Here is a 27,173-nt window from a genome sequence, read left to right on the forward strand (position 1 = left end):
TTGCGGAACTTTCTGCAAGATGAGAATCGGTATCAGCATATCGATGTTGGGGAGATTGAGTTGCAGCCAGATGTAACTTATTTGGAGCCACTGTGTCGTATTGTAGCTCGTCGGGATCAAATCCTTTGTAATAAGGTTATTTCTTTGAGTTCGTATCTAGTGGAGTCATCATAATGAGACTGAGTCTACTTTGGAACGAGTGGATGTCATTCGCTCGCAGTTTCTTGAATTACGGGAAGAAGGTAAGAGCGAATTCCGAGGACGGAATTTCTGTTGTTAGGGGGGAAGAATGTAATACCCCTAATTTAACAAGGATAATTCTGGAATTTATTTAATTATTTAACTCGTGTTTTATTGATTTTAGTTGTGGATTTGTTGATTAAGTGTGACTTTATTTGTTTTTATTTATTTAGTGGTGGTTTATGAATTAATTAATTAGTTTTTATTTATTTAGTGGTGGTTTGTGAATTAATTAATTAGTTATTAAATTGTATTTTATTTTCTATTTTACGTTAACTTAGAATTTTATTGTTTCTTTAATTGAATTAATAATGAAATGTTTTAATTAATGACTAGGTATAAAAGTGTGGTTAGGGTTTTAGTTCTGTTTAGGTTTAATTTAGTGAGCCGACAGGGTTTATAAACTAGGTTGTGTTTATGGGCTGAGTTTCAGACTTTGGATATATTTGGACTTAGGTTTTTGGTTGCCTATAAATATATAAGATAAGTCTGCTTAGGGTTTTAAGAAAAGTAAAACCTATACACGTTGTGGAGACAGAAGAAACAGAGAGGAGGAAAACCAACGGGGCGCCGGGAACACTTAGAAGAAAGACGTTGAGATTTCTGAACCGAGTCTCACAGGCAAGTTTTATAACTAGCTCTACCTCTTTGACCTGTGTTCTTTGCATCCTTAACACAATCTCAGGATGAAATAAGGATTAAAATAAATCTGGTTCGCATGCTTGTATTGTTGAATAAGCATATGTTTATGAACTGTTAAATTGTTCATTTTACAGTATGTTCGTTTTACTGTTTTGTTTTACTTAATTCATGATTTTAATGGTTTCAATTGAAGGATTAAGAATTTTAATAGTTTTAAAACATAGTGGGAAATATTAAAATTAATCTGGGTCGCAGGGCTAGATACCTGAAACAGTATGTGTTCTTGTATGGATTTTAATCTGAAGCTGTTTTGTGTAATTCTTGTTCCATATGATTTGGTTAATAAGTTATGAATTTAATTAACTTTGGAACACCCTAAGACTTAGTCTTAATTAGTAATAAACTTAGTTGGAGGAATACAGATGCCGGACACCGCCTGAACTGGAGAAGAAGACGCACAGGGGAAGGAGCCTGCTCTATTTCAAGTAGAGCAGGCTCAATTAAAAAGTGGAGCCGGCTCTACTTGGTAGTGGAGGCGGCTCCACTTTGTGTGGAGCCGGCTCCTTCAATAGGTTTCAGTTTTTCGCCTTTTCAGTGATGGTTTTGGCTACGGATTTCAGAATTTGGTGTTTTCAGATGCTATTAGGAGCTATGCAGGGATGTTTCAGTAGCATCTAAGTCCTATTAGAAATTCTGAAGGTGTGATGAAACATAATAAATTACAAAGAAATCGGTAGATTTAAGCCGTTACAGTTTCAGGTGAACTTGTGGACTGTTCTTGGAGGCAGAGGGTTTTAAGTGCATAACCCTATAAGTTGCAATTTATCTGGGAATGGTAATATTGTTAAATCATCTTTCTGTAATTTAATTTAAGTTAAGTTTATTAGATTACAGAATGATTATATATATTCATAAGTGACAGTAAGACACTTTTAAGGAAGTTTACATGGTTGAAATTTTGTAAATAATTCAAGTTGATTAATTTTAAATTAGCAACTGAATTAGGAGTTTGATATGTAAATCATATATCAGTGGTATGGGGATTAAGCCTATTAACTAATATAAATTCAGTTAATACTTAATAAGGAACTAGTTGATGTTTCCAAGAATTTGTTTATGTCAACTTGTGGGATGTTGTGGAGTAATTACAAGTAAGCATGTATATACTATTGTTATTATTATTATGCTTATTGTGAGTTACAGGATGATTATATTTCTTCTCTGCACTTAAAATTTTTCAGAGAACCAGGTACTGGATGTATTGAACAAGCATGCTAATTAAACATTCTGGTTATGCTTATGATTGGATATGTTGATATTGATATGTTATGCTATCATATATATATTATCAATACTGGATGGATGGTTTGTATGCACCGGTATGGGACGGTGTCATACTAGGGGGATTAGCTCAAAAAAATGCTAAGTCCTACCTACTCTGGATTAAGGGACGGATTAACTACAAAAGTTAAGTCCTACCTATATTTTGTGTCAGATCAATAAATAATTGAGTGGCACTTTGGTTTGGAATGGAATTTAAATATATTTTTATGATGCCACGATATGAGCTTGAGTCTCAGAGTCGTTGGTTAGGGAGCGTATATGCATTAGGATGCATAGCTGGCTATGATGGTTGGATGTGTACCCTGCTAGGACTAGGTAGTCATGTGCCTACTAGTCAGGTTGAGGCGGGCCTGTAGTCCAGTGAGAGTCCTGTAGTGTGATTGGTTAGGATGTACATGCGTATCAGGTCTCTGCTTGGGTAGTAGTAGTATAGAACTTGCATGTGGGCCTGACCCACTCATCATTTTTCAGGTATCGGATATTTCCAGTCCAGAGCTTGTTCGTGCTGAGCAGAGACGATCTTCCATTCTATCGACGACGTAGGGCTTCTTCCCAAATATTAGATTTGGATTTTATTTTCAGTTTTTACTTTCATTCAGATTTGGGATTTTTATTAGGGGTCCACTAGAGATGGATTCCCGAGTTGTTAAACTGATGGAGTTTGGGATTATCAGATTCTAAGTATTTAATTATAAAGGATTTTACTTTTAGTTTCTTCTAGCTTAAACTTTATTTATTAAATTCATTTTGTCATCTGTGTTCGATTAAATATTAATTGTTTGATATCCTTCGGATCTGTGCTCGGACTTGATCACCCGTGGCTCTAGAATCGAGGGGTATCACAATAAGTTGAAGCCAGGAACCATCAACACCTTCAAAGAATTGAGTAAGCAGTTTGTGAGCCACTTCATTGCAGGTCAGAGGCATAGGAGGCCCGCTACCTACCTGTTTACCGTGGATCAACAAAAGGAAGAGTCGATTCGGGAATACATCACCCGATTCAACGCAGAGATGTTGCAGGTAGAAGAGGTGGACGACAAGGTAGCTTTGACCGCTTTTATAGGAGGACTCCAAACCTCCAGATTCTTGTTCTCCTTATCAAAAGAACCTCCCACCAGCATGATAGAGTTGCTGGTCAGAGCACAAAAACACATCAACGCTGAAGACACCATGAGTGCACGGAAGGAAGGAGAGGATAAGAAGAGGCCAGCCCCTCTCGCCAAGGATGAAAATAATACCAAATATAAGAAATCGTTCTTCAGCCAGAGCGACAGCACATATCATGAGAAGGACTCAGATGAGTATACCGACTAGAAATTGTCTCACGGCTGGAATTAGCCTTATTAAGTCATTCACAATAAAAATTGGGGGCATCTTAGTTAATCATTTTAAATAGAGAGTAGCTTCATCACGTAATATTTTGTTTTTAATAAGCCTTGAGGCAATGATGGTCTTTAATAAAATTCCTTTTAGTTTATACGTGCAGTATCCCTGTACTATAAGGGATAGTAAATGAGTGTCCTGTATTACAAGGACCCGGGCTGAGTGAATCCCGTAATCAGTATCCCCGTACTATAAGGGATAGTAAATGAGTGTCCTATATTACAAGGACCCGAGCTGAGTGAATCCCGTAATCCGTATCCCCGTACTATAAGGAATAGTAAATGAGTGTCATGTATTACAAGGACCCGGGCTGAGTGAATCCCGTAATCCGTATCCCCGTACTATAAGGGAATAGTAAATGAGTGTCCTGTATTATAAGGACCCGGGTTGAATGAATCCCGTCATCCATATCCCCGGACTATAGGGGATAAGTATCATGTATTATCAGGACCCGGGCTAAATGAATCCCGTAATCCATATTCCTGTAATATAAGGGATAATAAATGAATGTCCTGTACTACAAGGACTTGGGTTGGATGAATCCCGTAATTAATATCCCCTTACAATAAGGGATAATAAATAAAAATCCTTTATTAAAGAGGTGAGCTGAGTAAAACTCGTAAAGTTCAATTCCCTTATTAAATGAGTGAAATTCATACAATTTATTCTCTTATCAAAGGAAGAGTACTGTTCCCTCGGGTGCCAAAAAAAAAAAAACATTCATGAACAGTACCCTCGGGTGCCAAAAAAAAATCCTGAGTTACTATTCACGTGAATAGTGCCCGCGGGTACTGTTCAAAGGGGTATTAAATATATATATATATATATATATATATTACATTCCCAAAGCTAGATGTGCAAGCTTGGGAATGGGGGACAACTGATAGGGAAAAATATAAACCTACCTTACCCTCGATAAGATTGATTAGATTTCATTATCAAGGATAATGAAATCTAACGTGGTTCAACAGGTAAGAATAATCCTATTATAACTGGAGGAGGTCAAAAGGATTAAATCATATCCCCGACAAATCTTGCAACAAATCTCATATGATTTCGCACAAGCGGAAGATAAGATCAAGCATCGACATCGGCGGAACGATTTTGATTCCAATCGACAGCCATAAATAGAGCACCAAGCCATTAAAGAAGGTACGATGTAAAAACTATTATTAATCCCTGCCTTCTTTTTAGACCTCCGTGACTAATTTGATCGTCAAAGAGCTCTTGGCAGGCACCACACCGGTGCCATCAAGGTTCATCGATCTTCTCCTCTCTTCCTTGCAGGAAAACGGTATCGTATCGGACTGCGCGAATTTCAGCCTCAACAACGTTAAATCTTTCATATTAAATATACTAATTAGTATATCATTAATTTTTTAGGTCATACAATGACTTACGCATCACATTTATGTTATTGTCTCGGTACTAGCTTTAATCCATTTAAGGACTTATAAGCTTGCACACTTAACTCTTAATCTAGAACAATGAACTTGTCCCATTAAATATTTTTTTCACAAGAAACAAGATACACTGTTGTTATAACCAATATTATAAATGATTTTTTGTCATATCAAAATCTCTTAGGATTAAGAACTTCCACATTTATAAGTATTTCTTATCTGATAAGGTAACTCGTAGCAAATTTCATCTATGGACAATATCCTCCCACAACATTGAGATAATCTTGAGATTTTATTTATGATGTATTTATCATGGTTTTCTAACTCTTGAAATACCATATACTAAATACTTAACCTTATCAATCTTTCCAAGGTTCTATATATTTGTTTCTCAGCAAACATGTATAACAGTATCTAGTTCATATGTATTCACTTTATCTTTAGCTTGTTAACAAGTTATAGATGTTACTGTAAATTAATACTCGAGATATTAATTATAATGGGCTCTAATTAATATTTACTTCTATATCTCTCGTATTTATGAATTGAGATATCTATGTTTAGGTTTATGTTAAGTCAGCCATATTAACATGTCCTAACCTTCCATGTGTCACACATCACATAACTTAATCATTTTAGCAAATAATTCTCTTATTATTTAAGCTTTGGATACAATCACCACAGAGTGAGCACTCACTTCTCAGCTATCACTACTAATTAAAAGTGAGTCCTTAGTTATACTACTAGTTTAGATTAAGTACAATTTTCTCGTTAATCACTACTAACTTATATTGAACATCCACTTCTTAGTTATCATTCTTAGCTTGAAGTCATGTTAGTTCAATTATCATTGCTATTTTATTTCAATTTAATTTTAATACACCCTTTCATTGACTTGGTAGTAGAAGAATTTGTGTTTGAAAATTTTTTTTTCAAAAGTTACTACTTTACAAGTAATATTTTCCCTCTTAGAGAAGCAGATATGATGTAATCGTCGCTATCGGGTAACCAATGTAAGGAGATAGTAGGGGCATCTGTAGACTTGTCAATGGATTGGATTCTGATCCGAATCCGATCCGATTAGTCGGATATGGATTGAACAAAAAATCCGATAACCCGTTTATGATCCAAGTCCGATAACCCGTTTGCTTAACAAATTAGATATGGATTTTACCGATCCGATCCGATAATAATCCAATCCGAATTAAAATTATATATATATATATATATATATATAAGAGTCCAACCCAAACCCATCTCCAAGCCCATATATATATATGTATATGAGTCCAGCCCAAACCCATCTCTAAGCCCACTTCTTATTCCCAAACTCACTTATTATCTCCAAGCCCATTCCTTCTTTAGTCAATCTAAACCCTAACTCACAACAACATTATCTCATATATGTTCTCTCACCCTTGCTGCAAAACAGCCATTTCCCCAAACACTCCCACAGTCCCACGTAGCAGAGCTGCAACACAATCAGAAACCAATCGATCGGCGACCGCTGCAAAATATTACTCCTCTTAGGTTAGTGTTCTTCCTTTCTTTCTCATCCGATCTCACTTCTCTCCTCTTCATATTGGCATGATAGGTTTTTTTTTTTTTTTTTTTTTTTTTAAAAGTAAACTGAAGATTATAACTTGACCGTCACTGATATGGGGATGACTTGTGGCTAGGGGTGAAAGGCCAACCAAGATTGGGAGTTCATGATTCAATTCAGGTCCAAGTATTTTTCCTTATTTCTTTGTCATTTTTGGAGTTTTTCCAGTTTGATTCCTTCCTTTGGGTCTCTTCATAGTTTATGAAGAACCTATTAAACGTTATGTTAAGTGTTAATGGTCTGAAATTATATATCCTCTGTTGTAGAATTCTGAAATCTGAATTGGCCAGTACTTTTTTTATTTTTTATTTTTTATTTTTATATAAAGCATGCTTGGTGGACACAGACATAATTTAAGCTCATCAATACTAAGTATTAGGATTCATATTGATTAATACTGGAATAGAAATGATTGTTGATTCTCTCTTTCCATGATCTCGCCTTTCATTCATTTTGGGACATTAAATTACAAGAAAATTGTTTGTTGATTTGTGCAACTGTGCGGTTACATTATCGGATCGGATATCCGATAATTAAACAAATCGGATACGGATTGACTAAGTAAAAATCCGTCGGATTATTGGACCGGATCGGATCACTCATTATGCTTATCGGATTCAGATCGGATTGACCATGATCCGGTCCAAATCTGATCCGTTGACAGGTCTAAACATCTGCCTTTGTTTTTTTTGTTAAAAGGTTGGATTGCGACTGTGGCATGGAATGAGAAATTAGGCCCATTCTCATTTTTATATCCATTTTTTGGGCCTCAAGTATGTGGGCCTTTCTTATTTAAAAACCCCAACTATCAATAAAGTGAACCAAGCCTTAAGAACAAGATGCCCAACAAAGATTTATAGCAGTGATTCTGATACGATTCTATTCAGTTTAGGAACGATTTATTAACGAGTTGACTTGTTTTGAGTTCTTCGAATTGTAAAATCGTGCTATTCTATGATCTTAGGTTGCAATTTTGATAACCTTGATATATATATATATATATATATATACACACAATTGTCTCATCATTAGAAAAAAATGAACTCAGCAAAACTACTCTCATTTGTTACTACTAAAGAGACAAACTAGCAAAACCACAGAGACGGTGGTAAAATCTCTCTCCATTACAGTCTTACCGAGCATGACTTCCCAAGCCAAAAACAAAGCAAGATAGAGAGAGAGGAGAGAGTCATGATTCGGTGTCGTGGGTTTTGTATATTAAATTGAGATATTTTTGTCATTTAAATTTATAGATATTTTATTAAATTATATTAAAAAAATAAAGATTAATGGGTCAATCTACGTACGTCAAAGTTCAAAAAGTAATTCAAAGTGTAATTGATAATTAAAATCAAAATATATCCTTCACATAAATCGGGTAAAGCTTAAACTTTCACCCGTAGACATGACCTTGTGTTAAGCTTAAGCTTGTTGATAATGCGTAATTTTTTATTTTTTTATCTGTAATAATATGTTAAGATATACATTGTCATGTCATTAATGTATAAAATTGTTGTGTATTTTACACAACCCACATTAGCATCTTTCATTTTTCTCCCCCTTTCAAATTCCATTAAGGAATCAACTTTATATTAAGTAAGTTTGTAAAAGAAATGTGAAATCATTGCATGACACGTAATTGATTGTTACTGGCACATATATTTTTACATAAAAAATATAAAATAATGGCTGGAGTTAAAGATAGTAGTACAAAATTTTTGTATAAATATATTGTGACAAATCAAATTTACACAATATATATATATATATATATATATACACAACCGTTAAGATGCTACGAGGGTTAACAGAGACGCCACATCCTTTTCGTGCTCTCTGTTTTATTGCCGAAACCAATAACTTGGTTGTTGATATGAAAGTGAAAGAGGCGCTCACTTTGACCCACAGCTAAAAAGAGAACAGAGAAGGAGAAACAAGACTTGCAGTCAAGTGTTGCAAGTTTGCATCGCCATACATACAACTTTGACCCACGGCTCAAAAAGAAAACAGAGAAGGAGAAACAAGACTTGCAGTTAGGTGTTGCGAGCATGCATGGCCATACATATATACATACATATTTATATTCATTACAGAGCATGACTTCTCAAGCCAAAAAAAAAAAAAAAAACCAAGAGAGAGAGAGAGAGAGTAGAGTCATGATTTGGTGCTTTTTTTTTTTTAATTATATATATATATATATATATATATAATAGGGGTATTTTTGTCATTTAAATTTATAGATATTTTTCATTAAATTGTATTTTTAAAAAAATGAGGTTAAATAGGTCAAACCACATGTATCAGAGTCCAAAAAGTAATTTGGGGTATAATTGAAAATTAAAACCAAAATATTCATCAAGTTTTGATCTAACCCGAAGGAGACTTTGTAATATCCTTCCGTCCCTTTTTAATTGACATAGGAAATTGATAAGATATCATTACCCTACACAATTTATAGTAAACTACAATAACACTAATAATAAACCTTAAAAAAAATTATATTTAATAAAATTATATTACCAAACGACTAACATGACTAAACTATACTTTTTTGGACATTGTCTTGGAAATACGTGGAGAGATTTACATATTATTGTTAAGGGTTAACAGAAATAACACATCCTTTTCGTGCTCTCTGTATTATTGCCAGAACCAAAAACTTTGTTGTTGTTGTTAATATGAAAGTGAAAGACGCGCCCACCTTGACCGGCCCACACAGCTCAAAAGGAAAACAGAGGAGGAGAAGCAAGACTTGCAGTTAAGAGTTGCAAGCATGCGCGCGCACACACACACGCACAAAGTTACTAAATCTGTTTTATGCGCAACCAAGCCAAGTAGGTCAGGTAGTAGTTTCCAAGGTTCAATCCTTTGTTTTCTAGTGTAAAAAAATATAGATAAAAATATGGCTTTATCTTACTTTTGTCCTCTTTCTTGTTTAGTGCGGTTGTGTGTACATGAGGATCATAAAATTTTATTCTATACTATATTACAGTCCAACAATATATAGTATATATATAGCAAAGTAATGTTACCACAACAAAAGAATCCAAAATTCAATCATTAATATACCATTACATTAATTTCAACTCACCTAACGTATTAATTTGTCCAAATATATAACTCCCTTGTATTACTACTCATATTGACATTAGTTAGATTAATTGGCTCAGCGGTATCACTTTTTTTTTTTACAACGAGATCAGGAGTTTAAACCTTAGGAGGTAGAGTGTTAAATTGCCTTAACTTTAAAAAAAAAAAATAATTAATAAATAAATAAATAAATATTGACATCACTTAATTTCCTTCTTGAGTCCACCTTTTCTGTGACTTTGAAAGTGAGCCAACAAATTATCCACGTACTTGTCTTGTTTATCCCTGTCGCCAAACAATCCTCTCATCTCCTTGACCTTGTCCCTGTATATCTTCCCTCCCTCCTCTACCATCACCAACCTCAGTGACTCAGCCACTGAGTCACTCGTAAACGACCCGTCTCGCTCGTCTCGCGGTATGGAGTAACCCATCTTCTTCTCTTCCAAAACCCTAGCATTCAACCCTTGATCCGCCAAACACGTCAGCAGTATAAGGGCTCTCGCAAACTGTATTGCCTCCACCACGGAACTCCAACCCGAGTGAGTCAAGAACCCTCCCACCGAGTCATGACTCAGTATCTTGAGTTGAGGCACCCAACTCGTCCTCACCAATCCACGTCCTCTGGTTCTCTCCTCAAACCCTTCGGGCAACTCAATCACCTCCGTGTCGGCCATCCCACGCTGCTTCCTTAGAGCCCAAAAGAACGGTAACTCGGATAGCTCTAGCCCTAGAGCTATCTCAGTGAGTTCAGCTTGACTCGGTTTCGCCTCGCTCCCAAATGCAACATAAACCACTGACCCTTTACTCTGCTTATTAAGCCACGCTTTCATTTCCCTCCATGCATCGTCCTCCTCGTCGTCATGATACGCTACCGGAGGTAGTTGACCCACCGGTATAACCGGCTTTGGCCGGTGAATATCTCCGAGAAGTGTCAACCATTCCGGTTCAAACTCATAACAGCTTCTCATAGTTATCACATCACACCCATCAATGCCCGCTCCCAAGCGATACACAGCCGGAACATTATCAACCAGTGCTTCCACCTCGTCAAAAATTCGCAAAATCTCGAAGAGTCTAAATGCAACCGTTGATTTGAACGGAAACCAGTTGGGTGGGACGGTGAATTCCTCCGGCTTCGTCCGATATTCGTTCTGAGGGTCCATCAAAACTGAAGCTGGTCCGGCATAGCCTAAAGCAGACGCAATGAAAACACAAAACAAACAACTTAAAATATTGAGCTTAGCAGCAATTGGACCTAACCAATATGCTATAAAGTCATAGATAACGCAATCAGGAGCAGAAGCTTCTAGAAAACTGTTCATGGGTTGTTGGAGGAGATCATAGGCCATCTTGAGGTACTTGACCTTGTGGTAAGGTAGGTCGGAGGTGGACTCTGCATTTTCGGGGAGGTTTTGGACCTGGGGTAGGGGAAGTTTTACAAATTTGATGAGATGAGCTAAGTCTGGAGGAAGTTTTGGGAAGCGATCGATGTTTCGGGGAGTGGATACAAAGGAGATTTTGTGACCCTTTTGGGCTATGAGCTTTGAGAGCTCGAGGAAGGGAAGCATGTGACCGAAGGCTAACCATGGGAACATAACTATGTGCAGCTGCTTACCAGTTTCGGCCATGGTTGAAGAAGGTATATATGGACTAGAACTTGGAGCTAGGTCTATATATAATATAAATATATATAGACGAAGATGATCAAGCGTGTAAACCCTAATTATGCTATTATAAAGAACGTCATCTTTTAATGCAATTGTTTTGAGTCAAAGTTGCAGGGTTAATTGTGTTTTGAGTCGCTGGCATCAAGCTTTTCAGAGGAGAGGCCGAGGGAGAGTACAATTTTTTTTAAAGGTGTACAAATAATAAATTCGTGAATCTAATTCGTTGGTTCGATTTGATTTTTAAGTCTCGTATTTTGGTAATGGTTTAAAAATTTAATAATCCTACCCATTCGGTTAACATATTAAGTATTAAAAAAACCAAACCTATCCATAAATGGATCCGTGAGCAATTCGTGGATAATTTGTCACATGGGCACATGGGCATGGGCTTCTTTGTTTTTTAATAGGAAATGTCACATGGGCATGGTGTCACGGGCCTAGAGATTTGGCGCAGCGGCACGGCCCGTGCGGCACCAAGGCGTTGCTTCAGCTCGCGCAAGCGCCCTGGTCGGGAGCTGGAGCCGTTCCCCTGACGAGGCCATGGCAGGCCGAAACCAGTCAGCATGTATCCTTGGGAGGGCAGGTCGTGGTCATTTGTCACGGGCCTAGAGATTTGGCGCAGCGGCACGGCCCGTGCGGCACCAAGGCGTTGCTTCAGCTCGCGCAAGCGCCCTGGTCAGCCACCACGACCTGCCCTCCCAAGGATACATGCTGACTGGTTTCGGCCTGCCATGGCCTCGTCAGGGGAACGGCTCCAACTCCCGACCAGTTTGTGCAGGGATGGCCAACTCCCTTCTTCATAGTCAAGTCCAAGACTAGCGACAAGCACCTCGAACTGAACCGAGTCGACCTGCCTGAACTCTGAAGAGGTACCATCCTGTGGTCCTGCACGCCCCTTCCCTGGAACCATTCCCAGTCAATGAATGTTCTTAGCCAACCAGCATGCGTATCTTCTATGCTCATGGCGTCGTTAGGAATCGGATCGTGACATTCTCCCCCACCCAAATCCTGCGACGCCCTCGTCGCAGTGCGGCGCTGACTCCGCTGCGTCCAACATTCCAAAGCCTGTCTCCTCCAAGTGGTATGCTCGCCTGCCCACCATCACTTCCTTGTACAACCCCTGGCTGCACTCGCCCAATGATAGGGTTTCGGGCTAAAGGGACGCCCACTTCTTCGGGACGCAACCCCACGTTATGCCGCCTCCGCGACACCCCGAGCAAACAAGCGCCCTCCGGCTGACTTGATACCTGCCCTTCACAACGGTTTGCACGCCTCTTGAACTTGTAAGAACTTTGGTGCGCGCGGCCCTCCGGCCATCCGATGCGCGCGGCCCTCCGGCTTAAAGGACGCATCTTCATGGGGAGATGGAGGCTCTCCTCCAACAGCATTGATTGCCCACCGACGCTCTAGTGCACCGTCTTCATTCTCAAGACCCCCGGATCGACAAGGGGGCACACCTTTGTGCTTTTCCCCAAGTCCTGCTCTGATACCATTTGTCACGGGCCTAGAGATTTGGCGCAGCGGCACGGCCCGTGCTGCACCAAGGCGTTGCTTCAGCTCGCGCAAGCGCCCTGGTCAGCCACCACGACCTGCCCTCCCAAGGATACATGCTGACTGGTTTCGGCCTGCCATGGCCTCGTCAGGGGAACGGCTCCAGCTCCCGACCAGTTTGTGCAGGGATGGCCAACTCCCTTCTTCATAGTCAAGTCCAAGACTAGCGACAAGCACCTCGAACTGAACCGAGTCGACCTGCCTGAACTCTGAAGAGGTACCATCCTGTGGTCCTGCACGCCCCTTCCCTGGAACCATTCCCAGTCAATGAATGTTCTTAGCCAACTAGCATGCGTATCTTCTATGCTCATGGCGTCGTTAGGAATCGGATCGTGACAATGGGCTCAAAAGGAGACAAAAGAGTATGAAAAAGCCTGGGGGAGAAAACAAAGCCACGTGAGTTAGGCTTCTTTGTTTTTCTGAAACGAGCGTCAATGTCTTCAACAGCAGATGCCAATGCTAGAGCTGCCACACACAGGAGGTCAGTGATCGAACCTTCTCGTCTTTCTTATTATCCTCCGTTAACCTAGTGTTGTAGTTGTGAGGCTACTGTTGTATTTCAATTTGGTGCCTTGGGTGGGTCCGAAGGGCTGCCGCAGGGAGTTCTGGGTCAAAAAAAAAAGAAAAAAAAGAAAAAAAAAAACAGATGCCCCTGCTAGCTTGACAAAGTTACGGCAAGACTGTGTCGCGATCAATTGATTCAGTTCCAGACTTCATTCCACACTTCAAGTCTTCTACGGCTTCGAACTTCAAAGCCCTCACTCCTCAGATCTTCTCAGTTCTCAAATCACTCAACAAAGGTATGTTTTTTAACTCCTTTTTTTTTTTTTTTTTTTTTTTTCGGAGTAATATGATGATTTGAAATTTGGGGTTTAATTTGGGCAAAACTTTTTTTTTATTCTGTTTCTGTTCTTGTTCTGCTTCTATAATTTCTATTCTGATTTCTATTGGAAATTTTTCTTTGTTATGCTTCTGTTCTGAATCTTCTGTTTTTTTTTGTTTACCTGTCTAACTGTCTTAGTTGTTAACTCAAACACAAACACATATTTTTCTACCAAAACTCAAACCCGTGACGTAACCGTTAGACCACTAGTCCATTGGTTCTTCTAGTTAGCTTAGTAGTTAGTATTTAGTAATTAGTACTAGTGTACTACTACCTTAGTAGTTAGTAGTTAGACTCTTTTTACATTCTGATTTTCCAAGCATGTGTGTTCTGTTCTGTTTCAATTTTTTGAGTGCTGAATCTGCTGATGAATGATCAATGATGAATCATTATGATTCAGTAACTTGAAGTCTTTCACTCTTGAATCATTATCATTCAGGAACTTGAATTATTTGAATAATGAAGATTGCAATAGATGTCATCAACTGCCTGTTCAATTACTGTCAAGATTGTGCCATTTGGTTCATTCTTCAATCCAGGGATCTGAGATGTAGGTGTATCAGAAACATTGCGTGAGAAACTACTCGTTCGAGTCTTAGTAGCAGCCATGGCTGTGTGTGTCTTCAGTCTTCCTATAAGAAGTAAAATGTAAATAAATAACTGTAGTTTAATATAACTTTATTGAAGGGGAAGCAGATGCCTATCCACAACTTGCCTGTGGACTAAAATAATACTATTAGAGATGAATCACCTCATTTATTATGAACAAAATAATAAAACAGATCTTGGTATTCTAATTTATTATTACAATCTTTTTTGAGGAGGCGGTTGTTGCAAACAATGAGCCTTACATGGTTTTAACATATATTTGTTTATTCTCTGACAAGAAATGTTACAGAATTGTACCTATTGTAATGGAAAATCAACATAATTTATAATAATTAAAATCCTAAATTTTTTATAATTTTGAATACTAGAAGTTATCTCAATTAGTCGACAAATTTGTCCCGCATCTATTGTCATGAAAATAATAATAAAAATCCTAAAAATTTTATATGTTTGAATACTAGAAGTTTTATCTCAATTAGTCAATTAGTTGACTGTTTTGTCCCGCTGGTCCACTAGTCAAGTCTGTTAGTCGTACCAAGGACTGTAGTCCAATGACATCTCCTCTACCTGTCAAAGTGGAAGGTGAGGGTTTAAATCCCATTACGGGTAAATGGGTGTGAGTTTCTTGCCAAGGAAAAAGTCTGTGGGTCGTATTTCGTAATGCCTAAAAGCACAGTACATCTCTCCATGTGAGCTTGAACACCAAATTTACCGCCTAAAGTCTGTGGCTCATCGTTGTCCCTGTAAATACTGAGCATTGAGAACTTGAGAGTTGCGAACAGTGGGATATTTCTGATAGATTTTTTTATTTATTTTATTGGCTTGTGTGCATATGCATTCATCGAGAGGAATACTTACATGTCGAATTTTGTCTTTCAGGCCTTTTACCCTCCCTGCAGTAGTAATTTAGGCCACACCTTAACTGAATTTACCTTGTTTGGTTATGCATGATTATCCACTCCAAGTTGTTGGGATTAGGCTTATTAGTTGAGCGTATGTATGATTGATTATTCACGATTTGAAATTTACTTCATATCGGAAGATTTTTTTTTTGTTGATATTTTCTATTCTTCAATTCATGGATCAAATATTTATGAAAAGATCCATGGTTAATAGCATGTAGGACTTATGCATCTGGTGCTTTATGGTTAGGTTTCTTTTGGAATTCTGTAATATACAAATGATTGTTTTATAGTATATAAATGATCATAACATTGATCCTCGCCAACTTGATGTCTTTGAAATTCTTTTCTAAAAAGTTAAATCAAATTTGATTTGTAACATCTTTTTAATACGTATTAGTATTCACAGTGTTCTCTGTCGGTAACATATAGGTTTTAATTGATCTTGTAGAGAATAATTAGTGATATGAGTTCAAATTATAATTGGGTGATTTGAGTTAGCTGCCATATGATGTTTGGGAATTGCGCAAGGGCTTTGAGTTCCATTTAGCAGCTGTTCCAAAAATGGAACCTTGAGAAAATTTCAACTACATATCCCTTCTGATGGCACTAATATTGATTGATTTTTAAGCAACACATAGACTTTTATCAATCTACATATTTCAGAGGACACACTGTTTGTTTATCCCTTTAATTGATGTCCTCAAATGAAGAATCATATGACTGAAGAAACTGTACTTTTTCGATACAACACGTTTTTTCCTATTATTATTATATATATTTTTTGGGGTGTTGTAATGCCTATAAATACTGAGCATTGAGAACTTGGAAGTTGGAAACAGTGGGATATTTCTGATAGAATTTTTTTATTGTCCTGTGTGCGGATGCATGTGTTGAGAGGAATACTTACATATTGAATTGTGACGTTCGGTCCTTTTACAGTTTTACCCCTCCCTGCACTAGTAATTTAGGCCACCCCTTATCTGAATTTACCTTGTTTGGTTATGTATGATTATAGCTGCTCCAAGCTTTTGGGATTAGGTTTATTAGTTGAGTGTGTTTATGCTTATTCATGATTTGAAATTTAATTAATATCGGAAGTTTTTTTTGTTTGGTTAATAGCATGTGGGGGGTTTGTGCATCTGGTGCTTTATGCATGTGCATAAGCTGCATATTTTTGTGTGGTTGTTTTACTGGCAATTAAGGCTTGTGCTTTGAGGTCTTGTTTAGTGCATGCTTTAGATAAATCATTTTTAAATTCTTGTGATGTAAATTCGAAGTATGTGAACAAACATTAAGGAAAAATTTAGTTCTAAATACTGGACATATTTTTCTACACTTCAATGTTTTCTTGATTTTCACTTACTTTTGTACTCATTTCCCTTGTATGCATGAGAATGGTAATCTTTTAGGGGGCATTTCACTTTTGTAGTATAATTATTTTTGCATTAAATATTCTCAGGGGTGCAAGGGGGAGTTCACATGGGGCTATCTGAGTTATTTTTGATCAATCGCTAAATTTATGTTGCTAAGATTTCATTTTTTCTAAAAATAATCAGGATTGAAGAGTGAGGAGGCATCTTTTCATTGCTCCAATGAAGCATATTGTGAAGATTATGACATTGCTGGTGGCAATATCTGCCTTTTGGATTGGCCTCTTGCAGACATCAATTATTTCGCATAGCCATGCTTGGTTGGTGAGTTCCTTCCTCTAGCTTTTACATCATTTATATATTTACAATTTGTTTCTTATTTTATAGCTTACCGGTGTTACCTTCTTTTTCCCAGCTTCCTCTTCACTTTATTGTGTCATTAGGATGCTATGGCCTGTTGATGGTTGGAGTTGGTTTGATGCGATTTCCAACTTGTCCCCACGAGGCAGTGCTGTTGCAGCAGGTATTTCACTTTACCATTTTCTGTTCACCTCAATGTGCAAGTTTTCATGCTCATTCTGATCTAAAAATGGAGCATTTGCCGACATTTACCCACTGCACCAACTCAACCAAATTGGGCTAGATTATCATTTACTTACTATCCCTGTATTTTCACCGTGATATATACTGTCAAATCAAAAAATTTAGTTTTCTATGTATATAATTGTGGTTGAATTCTCATTCATTTGATGATAATTTAATTTCGTTGAATGATTTATGGATGCATAATTGATAGCTTTGTTTTGTAGGACATTATTGAGGCCAAGGAATTTCTAAAGCAAGGAGGGGTTGATGTGGGTTCTTATTGATCTGATTAGCAAAGGTTTTTTTTTTAGGTGAGTGTTCCCAAAGTGTCCATCTATTATGAGACGGATGGAGTAGTTGAAGTTACTGAGCATTTATTCAATCAATGAAATTTATATAAATTGTCAAGGCAAATGATGTGGTTAGAATTTTTCCTATCATTATATTCTTTATTGTTTTCTATGGAATTCTTGTTTATAGATTTTTTGGCAGTGTTTCCATATAACCAAAAGATCGATAATTTATAGTTTTTAGCTTTGATAAGCAGTTAGGCACTATAGTTTTCTTTTTATTTGTTATTGTTTCATGACTCACATCACGAGAATTTGCCGTGGCCATCAATCTATATGAAAACGAGACTTTATGTATGCAACCAGGTTGGTTTATTCCATGTATGCAAATCGGGTTTAAATTGGATCCAATTATGCATATACATTTTTGTCAACTGATTTAATTTTTATTCTTAATTTAACAGCATTGTGACGGCAAGATGGTCTTTACAACATTTTCAAAAAACATCAAAAGTTTTCTTGCTAAAATATAATAATAAGTCAAGGAATTACTTAAAAAATTTAGAAGTGAGGTTTCCTTACAATTAGTCCAAAAATTTATGTCTCAATGTGAAAATTGTTCCTGAAGAGCAACATTTTCCTTCAGAATTCGGATTTTTGTAAAAAAAAATTTAATGAAGATCATTTTTTGTCCCCTATACTTCATTGGATCCAAAAGTTACTTGCCGGTTGAACTTTTAGGCCAACCTTATGTCATGATGGTGGTCCAAGTCCAAGGCTTGATTCCATTGAGCTCCAATAGTCATGATGCCAATCAGGCCTATATATATATATATATATATATATATATATAACATATACACAAATATATATTTGTCGTATAAATAGAAGCAAAATAGACAGGAGGAACGAAGACTAGGGCAACCGAAGATGATCATACCGGTCCGTTGCTTCACTTTCGGAAAGGTACATCACTGTATTATAACTTTTTGTTCTCCGACAGATGATCTTTGTTTCTTCAATTGACTGAGAAACATTTTTATTACACATTTTTTTGTAATTGTTCTATATATGTAAGGTTGTTCTTCAAATGTTTGTTTCTCTTAGGTCATTGGAAACAAATGGGACACATATCTTAATTTTCTTCAAGCGGATTACACCAAAGGGTGAGAAACACTCACTCGCTTTCTTTTAGTTTCTTTTTACTTATATTTCATTAATTTTCTTGCAGTTCATCAAGATTCTTTAAGAATACACTTTATTGGCTGTCAATTGCTATAATTTGATGAATTAAAGCATGGTTTTCTAGATGGAAATTCATGTATACATTTGATGATGTCTGAGTGCCCATTCCAACTTTGCGATTATGTTACTTTATATCTAATTTTTTTATTGCTCATGTATATAGTACACCATTATCTCTCTCTCTACACACACATATATTGGTAAGATAAATTTACAAGAATCTACTTGCCATGAAACATTTTTTTTTTTTTTTGCTATAGACGAATGCTCACGACTCATGTTGACCTAATTGAGAAGCTCTTGAACTACAACATTACTCCCTCTCTCTATGTATATATGTTGCTTTGGATATTTTCTTCTTTATTATTTTATTTTTTGTGGGGTTGGGGAGTAGGAGGAGGAGCTCTTTTCTGGGAATTTTCTAGTGTCCACCATTAAGATCTAAAATTGTTTCATCTTTTCTTATATGGAAGGATGAGTGGCTACTTTTAAATGGATGCCATTTGGTGAACGGAAAATTATTTTGTACCTTGAGTTGTTATATGTGATTCTTAAGATCAGGACTGATACCGAAGATTAAAACAAGGTCATTTCACCAATTGTGATTTCTGTAATATTTAAGCATGCAGTTGTGTTTCATTTTTAACACTAATGTGAATAACATGGATTTTGGTCGATGGATGATAGTGGTGGAAAATTCACTGGAGAGAAACCACACAGTTGTACGCGGGTGAAAAAATCAGTTCTATATTTAAATTTATTTATTATTGAACTAACTTGGCCTTTTTTTGCAGCTCTGGAGAAATCTGAGGGCTGCTGAGAAGGCTTGTGGAATTCAAAAATCTGTTACCATGAAAATCCAGTAGTTTAAGTTTCTCTTTTTAGACTTCTATTAGGGTATTCGTGTTCGGAATATATGAAAAACAAGGAAGCAACGTGTTGTAATGTAACTGGTTGTTGTACGTGTTTGAGCTTATGAATAGTTTTCTTCTGTGTGGAATATCTCGACTAGATTGTGTGGAACCTCTCTACTAGGTCGAATACTTTTTTGAAGCTCATTTCGTTATTAGATATGGTTGGTATGGTAATTTTCTTAAAGAGGGACTCGTAGGCTTCACTGATGTTAAAGCAGAGCAGCTACTGTGAGCTAGCAATCGCCTGCTGGGACTCGTAGGCTTCACTGATGTTAAAGCAGAGCAGCTACCGCAAGCTAGCAATCGCCTGCTGGGAACTACTGGATCCTCCCAAAGCCGTGATGCTGAAAATTCATGTGATTTATAATGGTGGGTATTATTATAATTTTTACTATGAATTGTTACATACGGAAGCTAATTTATGTTGACCAAACTGTAAATGAATCCTTAGTGTGTGTATATATGAACTGTAAATAATCATTAATCCTAGTTGAATTGATGGTGTGTGACTTTAAGATTCTCAAACAAACATAGTTTGTTGTGATAAAATGATTTTTCTTGATTTGCTTTTCGTCTCATTCTTACAAGAAGCTTGTTGCCTTTTGTTTTGTATGGTATAATAATTGTTACATAGTTTGGAGAAAAAAGTTGATGTTATAATTATTTGTGTGTGTGTGTGTGGGTGTGTGTGTGTATATATATATATCATTAGGTTTTGGTGGCTAGCCGGGTGAAGTGATACAGTGCAAAAGACTCTGGAGGACGGGAGGAGTAACTGACCTTTTACTTCGTTCCTCGCGGAATAGGCGAAGGTCTTTGGAGATACTACTCTTAATTCGGTAGTTCGATTCTCAATGAAGACGAGACCCGCACTTAAATAATTTATGTGATTTCCGGATGGTTGTAAGCATTTAAAGTTCAAAAATCATTCGAGAAATTAAAATGGAGATCCTGGGTCGGTTTATTGTTCCTTATATAAAAAGAATAATGATAGAGCGTCCGTTAAGGACGGGTTTTATCCGAATCCTATGTAGCTATATCACTTGGACTCTTAATTAAGAAAAGAAAAACGCGCTGGTTAACATACTTATGCATCGCACAATCTCTCTCTCTTCGATTCTCGCTCATAATGATTCCCTCTCTCTAATAGTTTTGTCATCTTCTTCCATTCTTCCTTTGTCTTCAATTCTGGTGTGCTCTCTTTTTTCCTTCGATTTTACATTCTTCGTGCACATATTTATGCCCTGATCTTTTTTCTGAATATAAGATTTTAAGTCATCGACTCATAGTCCCTAATCTGAATTTTCATGAGTAGGCTTCTAATTTTTTGTGATTATTTCATGAACATAATTTTTGTGAATATTTTATTTTTTGAATTCATTTCTTTCCAATTAACACAAGTGATTTTTGTAGTAGCTTCGATTCTCTCCCCGATTCCTCACACTCTTCGTTTCCACCAACTTCCTGATTTTTCCATTCTATTCTCTCTCTTCAATTCGAGCTCTCTTTAAAATTATAAGTCACCATTTTCCTGGCTCTAATTTGGATATGTTTCTAAATTTTTGTGGATATATTTTTGAATTGTGATGGTTAATTCATGATATTTTAAATAAATTGTTGTTAGCCCTACTATTTTCGTGTAGTTATAATATCACATGTTCTCTCCACTTCTCCTTCATAGTTAAATATGAGATGAGAACTTGACAATAAACAAATACCCCTCCCTTCCATGTTTAATCATAAAGATTTTTCATTCAAAAAGACATCCAATTGGTTTTAGTTAATTTTTAGCCACCAAGTTCCAATGTTTGTTTTTTATTGTTCTTTCGAAATTGATATCTTGAAATTTATTTCTCGCCCGCACTCAATATGAAGTAGGCATGACGTGTAAGAATTTAAAAAAAATATTTTTATAGTCTTAAGGAGGCCAAATGTTTTCCTGAAATCTTGAAATGTTTTTTATTGTTCTCTCCAAATTACACTTATTTTATTTTATTTATTTACAATATTTTGTTTAGGAGAGGGTAACGGTGATAGAGAGGAAAGATAAAGTAATACGAGAGATGAGATAGAAAATTAATTTTTTTTAGATTTTATAATATATTTTGTATTATAAAAATATATTACATATAAGGATATAATTGATTTTTTATAATCTTAAGAGAGGTCAGAGTAATAACCTCAAACGCTCCACCTATGTGAGATTTGTGCAAAGCTCAGGAGAGGCAAGTGTAATTTACCCTAAAAAATACATGCAATTCCTAAATGTTCATTTAATCACTTAAAAATCAATTTCCTTTGGAGAATTATTTATCATGATTAAATAAATTCAATATTTATGAATGTCACAAAATCATAAGTATTATAATTTATGAAATATTGCAATTATGTCTATCATTAAAATTAATATCCATCTACCATTATGGTTATGCCACTTTTGCAACTACCAACATTTACATAATATAAATATTAAATTAGCTAGTAAGTAATTCACTATTAATTATGTCTACTACAAAAATTAATATACATCAATTATTACGATTGGGCCACTTTAGCAGCTACCAACTCTCACATAATATGAATATTAAATTAACTAGTATTTAATTCATCATTAAGTTACCCATTTAACATTACACACACATACACATACTTGTCAATTGAAGTTTAAGTAACTTCGATCACATAAACATAATAGTCTGAAATTTCAAATAAAATATCCTTTTATTTTATATACCTAATAAAACATATTATTTTATTTTCGGACTTGGAGATCATAATTGAATAAATCTAAATTTGATTCTCCATCATGTATGTATGTTTGAGTATAAAATTATAATTTATTAAGTAGTTATACTTGCATCGAATACTTGCCGTAAATTGCCTAACCGAATAATTATTAATTGGCTATTTATACCAAATACAACTAAGTGGAAGGCCCCACTTCCTCATTTGTTGCATAATTGACCAATTAAAAGAATATGTCTAGCAATTTACTGCAATTATTCAGTACAAGAATCATTTTCCTAATTTATTTACATGTCCACTAAAGTCAAATTTTAATTTAGAACCACATATACTTCTAAATATTCAAAAATTAAATCAATACACATATTTTGTGTATTTAATACTTTATTAATTTTTAGATAAAAAATAATCTTTGTAATCATTAGACAACTATTGACATCATCCTGAATATAAATAGAAACTATTACTTCCAATTACATGTATTATGCACGGAAAAAACCTTGCCTCGGGTTGTATAAGTAAGAATTTCCTACTTATGCTAACGTGGACCACTAAATGTATGACACATGTCAAAAAAGTTTTGCCTATTTGGATCTTTTAACGGGTCATCCAAACTTAAAAATACAACAATACTCTTATATCACCAAACCCGAAAACATTTCCCCTAATTCACCACCACCACTGTCGACACTCCACCATACCCAGAGAGGACACGAATTTTAGAGAAAGAAACACTGAAGATCTCTTCAACCATCATCATCTAGACCCATTCCACATGAAAATGGATCACACTCGTCGATTCTAAGTCACCACCAAGAACCCTTCTCTCTCCTTCCAATCACTGAAATCGTGTTATTCCAAGATGACAGCAGTGACGATGACTTAGTGAACCACACTTCCTCCGACGTTGATGAAATATAGAACCGAGGGATTAGTGGTGTTGGTGGTTTGCTGGAATTTTCTGTGACTTAGAGAAAGAAAGAGAGTGCACAAAGCCGTGGATGACCCATAAAAATATCCGAATGTTTTTAGGCAATTTTTTTTTATATGTGTCATGCTATTAGTAGTCCATGTCAGCATAAGTAGGAAATTTCTACTTATGTAGCCTGAGGTAAGCTTTTTCCTTATGCACGAAAATCAAGTGTCATGCTGTTAGTAGTCCATGTCAGCATAAGTAGGAAATTTCTACTTATGCAGCCTGAGGTAAGTGTTTTTCTTATGCACGAAAATCAAGAATCAATCACATGCATGATTCATCTTACTTGCTTATATCCATTCATGAAGCATAATCCAAAGCCAGCATGAACCCAATAGCAATATGTGTATGTATGGCAATACCATAGAACCAATCAAAATACACGTGTCTATATATATAATGATTTCAAAAGAAAAAAAAATTATATAATTATATAATTTTATATTATATTTGCATATATAATTTATGCAACATTAATGGAAAATAATGAGTTTCCTAAACCATAAGGTCTAATATCAAATATTAATTATAATTATTCGTACCAAACATTAATCACAAATAAACATGCTATAATATTTATACGAGAACATTAAACGCAAATCATAATCCCAGAAAATTGAATTTCATTATTTTCAAATGTCTATAATGTATAAATAAATAATTAGATATAAATACCTCGATCCATAATAGCAAACTTCGTAGAGATCAAGTCCAACATCGAGATCCTTTCTGCAGAACGAACAACGTGCTAAACCGTAACTCTTAACAATAGTCAAAGTGTGGAAACCGATTTCTCTCTTTTCGCCTTTTGCACACATAAAGCTTTATACGTGTTATTTCATTAGTATACATTATTGATGGGATATATACACTTTTATATAGACAGAGGGGACCAATTTTGTTCCATAGCTCTATGTCCCAAACCACCTTCATCTTTAATTAAATTATGATCATTGCAGGTTGGAATCCCAAAAAAAAAAAAAAAAAAAAAAAATGAAAAAAAGAAAAAGCAAAAGTCAATTTGCCACTTTGCAAAAGGAATGGGGCGTGAATCCTCTGAAGTGAGATTCCCATGCGGTCCCCTGCGGTGGAGTTTTAAGTGGTCTATATTTGACCAAATCTTTCTTCACTTAACAGACACTGAGACCACGTTTAGCAATTACACCACCATTTATAAGTAACATTTCATCACCATTTATAAGTAACATCATAGGAGTCTAAAAAGTAACATCACCATTTAACAAATAAAAGTTGTTGACAACAAAATACCTTATAATCCCTTTCAAAATCCTCTTTAAATTAACAAAATAGACCATCTTCACCCTCTGACAAGCCCTCTTCTATGTGATAGAAAACCGACTTTATAATGCCAGAGGTCGCTTCGCAAGGCCAAAATATGATTATGGTTTCGGAAGCTTAGAAAGTCAAATTACATTTATAAAACCACTACTACTACTAAGGAAGTATAGCAAGTAGGGATCGTCCGTAGGGATTAAACACGTAGTTAGAATTTAACTTCGACTCTAGTGGATCACAAGATTGCAAAAGAGAGAGGGATGGGTTGGTTCATTATATTAAAGTTCAATTAAATGAAAATGCAAGTAAAATAAACTAAAGTGAGCTAGGGGTTTAAGAGAATGGGAGAGAGGTATTAGGGCATAGGAATCACCACCAAGCTCATTCACTAATCCACTTCCTTTAACTAATTGGGGAAAAATATTCTTGTGAACAAAATGCGACTACCAATTGCGATATTAAGCATGAACCATCAAATTTAAGTGTGAATTGTCTAACTAACCAATAAATAAATTAAGTGTAGCACAACCCATCAAGTCTAAGCATAACCCATCAAATTAGTCCAATTGTAGCACACATTAATCTAGAGAATCATAGAAATTGCAATAATAAGCCGTGGAATATCAAATTCAAGCATAGATTGTCTACCTAACAGCAAGTAAACTAATGTGTAACACAACCTATTAAATCTAAGTATAATCTATCAAATTAATTGACAAATTCATTCAATGAAAACCATGCATAACCATCACTGGATTCTCAATCAACCACACATAGACATGCAATTAACATAGAAAAACTAGTGTAAAGATCAATTCCCAAATAATCACACATAAGACAACATGTAATCACATAGAGAATCAATAGGAAGAATTAATCTATAAAAATCAAAGGAGAACCCAAGATTCATATATACACAAGACTATCGCATTAATCACAAGAAATAAATCCCTAAAAAGTTAAAGAAAAGGGTTTAGATTACAAACTTGGAGCTCATCCAAGCCCTAAGGAGAAGTGTAACCAATCATGGAGAAGGTGGATGTGGTCATGGAACTCTTAAGGGCTATCCCCAAACATGGCTCCATCTTCTTCCTCTTCTTCTTTGTTGAATTCTAGAGAGAAAGAGTGTGTAGATCTTGAGATATGTTCTTAGTGCCTCCACTCCCCTCTTTTCTTCTAACACTCAAGACTTTTTGAGCCAAAATAGGTTAGAACTCGGCCTAAGGATCTCCCATTTCAAGCACAGCCCGAGTTGGTTCGAAATTAGCTTTAGATTTGCTTTTGTATAGCTTCAGCGACAAGATTGATCGATCCAACCTTAGGCGTGATTGATCACACATCAGGTTGGATCATTCCAAGTTGGATAGATAACAGGTCTGGCTCGATCGTTACGATACCCCTCGACTCCGAGACATGGGTTGATCAGGCCCAAGCCCAAACCTGAGAGAAATATCAAACAATTAAGAAATAAACAAGCATTGAGTACAAAAAAAAAAAAGAAGAAGAAGAAGAAGAAGAAGAAGAATAAATGAATAAGCTGAAAGAACTAAATAATAAATCTTCCAATAATATCCTAATCCTCTAATACCAAAAATCTATCTAGATTACAACTTGGGAATCCAATATATGCACCCCTAATAAAAATCCAAACTAAAAACTAAAGTAATAAAACCCAATACTGAAATGAAAGCAGAATCCTACATAGATGAGTGATGAAGACCGCCTCTGCTTGGCACGAACAACCACTAAACCTGGAACTGACGAACAACTAAAAAATAATGATGGGTTAGGCCCACAAACAAGTTTTACTCTACTATAGTCCAAACAGAGACCTGATACACGTATACATCCTAGTCAATCCAACAATAATTACATAGTCCGTATATATATATATACACACACTAAAAGGACTCCACTGGACTATAGGGAGGCATCAACCTAAATAATAGGCAACATGCAAAACGCACATATAGTGGGCATGAGAGCCTAGACCTACTAGGACACATAACTTCCACTATGTCTAACTACATTTTCCCAATGCAATATTAGAAGAAGAACTTGCCTTAGGTTTCAAATTGAAACCTTAACCTTCTTCTTCCTAAATTTTCTGGCGACTCCTTGGTTGCCGTCAAAGCCCTCTGTTACTCAGTCCTAATGCATGAACTACCCTATCTTCTTCTTCCCACTTGGTTCAATCCTCTTGGCCGAACTCCCTCTTCCTTCTCTCAGTTTCTATCTCTCTCTTTACTCCCTATATAACTATCTTCTCTATATACCATATATCGTGTAATAATATAAAAGCCTCCTCCCATAAACCTATACTTATATATATATATATATATATATATATATATATATATATATATGCTCATAATTTAACCCTAATCTTATATTGTAATACCCCTAATTTTAAAAGGGACAGTCCTGGAATT

At 36.0% G+C, this 27,173-nt stretch overlaps 2 protein-coding genes and 1 long non-coding RNA gene across 4 annotated transcripts; 2 read left to right on the forward strand and 1 right to left on the reverse strand.

The window, feature by feature from the left end:
- Positions 1–6,377: 6,377 nt before the first annotated feature.
- Positions 6,378–7,010, forward strand: LOC132267088 (uncharacterized). The gene is made up of 2 exons (XR_009468854.1): positions 6,378–6,542; positions 6,638–7,010. It is a non-coding gene; the product is annotated as an uncharacterized LOC132267088 (long non-coding RNA).
- A 2,633-nt stretch (positions 7,011–9,643) lies between these two features.
- On the reverse strand, positions 9,644–11,605 carry LOC132267087 (UDP-glycosyltransferase 91A1-like). The gene has a single exon (XM_059768138.1). It carries the CDS (start codon positions 11,331–11,333, stop codon positions 9,906–9,908), a length of 1,428 nt encoding a protein of 475 aa, XP_059624121.1. The 5' UTR covers positions 11,334–11,605; the 3' UTR covers positions 9,644–9,905.
- A 1,627-nt stretch (positions 11,606–13,232) lies between these two features.
- Positions 13,233–19,062, forward strand: LOC132267089 (dolichol-phosphate mannose synthase subunit 3-like). Of its 2 annotated transcripts, XR_009468855.1 has the most exons (5): positions 13,233–13,723; positions 16,877–17,014; positions 17,106–17,213; positions 17,500–18,531; positions 18,673–19,062. XR_009468855.1 is itself a non-coding variant. In XM_059768139.1 (4 exons), exons 2-4 carry the CDS (start codon positions 16,913–16,915, stop codon positions 17,557–17,559), a joined length of 270 nt encoding a protein of 89 aa, XP_059624122.1. In that variant the 5' UTR covers positions 13,233–13,723; positions 16,877–16,912; the 3' UTR covers positions 17,560–19,062. The 2 variants fall into 2 exon arrangements, 1 of the variants encoding a protein (XP_059624122.1); XM_059768139.1 differs by having other exon boundaries at positions 17,500–19,062.
- Positions 19,063–27,173: the final 8,111 nt, after the last annotated feature.

Source organism: Cornus florida, unplaced genomic scaffold, assembly GCF_030987335.1.
Source record: "Cornus florida cultivar Cherokee Brave unplaced genomic scaffold, ASM3098733v1 CherokeeBrave_3.0.0_Hap2_Chr07, whole genome shotgun sequence".
NCBI classification, from domain to species: domain Eukaryota; kingdom Viridiplantae; phylum Streptophyta; class Magnoliopsida; order Cornales; family Cornaceae; genus Cornus; species Cornus florida.

Bases quoted from the DNA above. Each gene is read 5' to 3' on its own strand.
- LOC132267087 (XM_059768138.1), bottom strand. From the start codon at position 11,333: ATGGCCGAAACTGGTAAGCAGCTGCACATAGTTATGTTCCCATGGTTA.
- LOC132267089 (XM_059768139.1), top strand. From the start codon at position 16,913: ATGAAGCATATTGTGAAGATTATGACATTGCTGGTGGCAATATCTGCC. The intron at 17,015-17,105 runs GTGAGTTCCTTC...TCTTTTTCCCAG, and splicing joins CGCATAGCCATGCTTGGTTG to CTTCCTCTTCACTTTATTGT. The intron at 17,214-17,499 runs GTATTTCACTTT...TTTGTTTTGTAG, and splicing joins AGGCAGTGCTGTTGCAGCAG to GACATTATTGAGGCCAAGGA.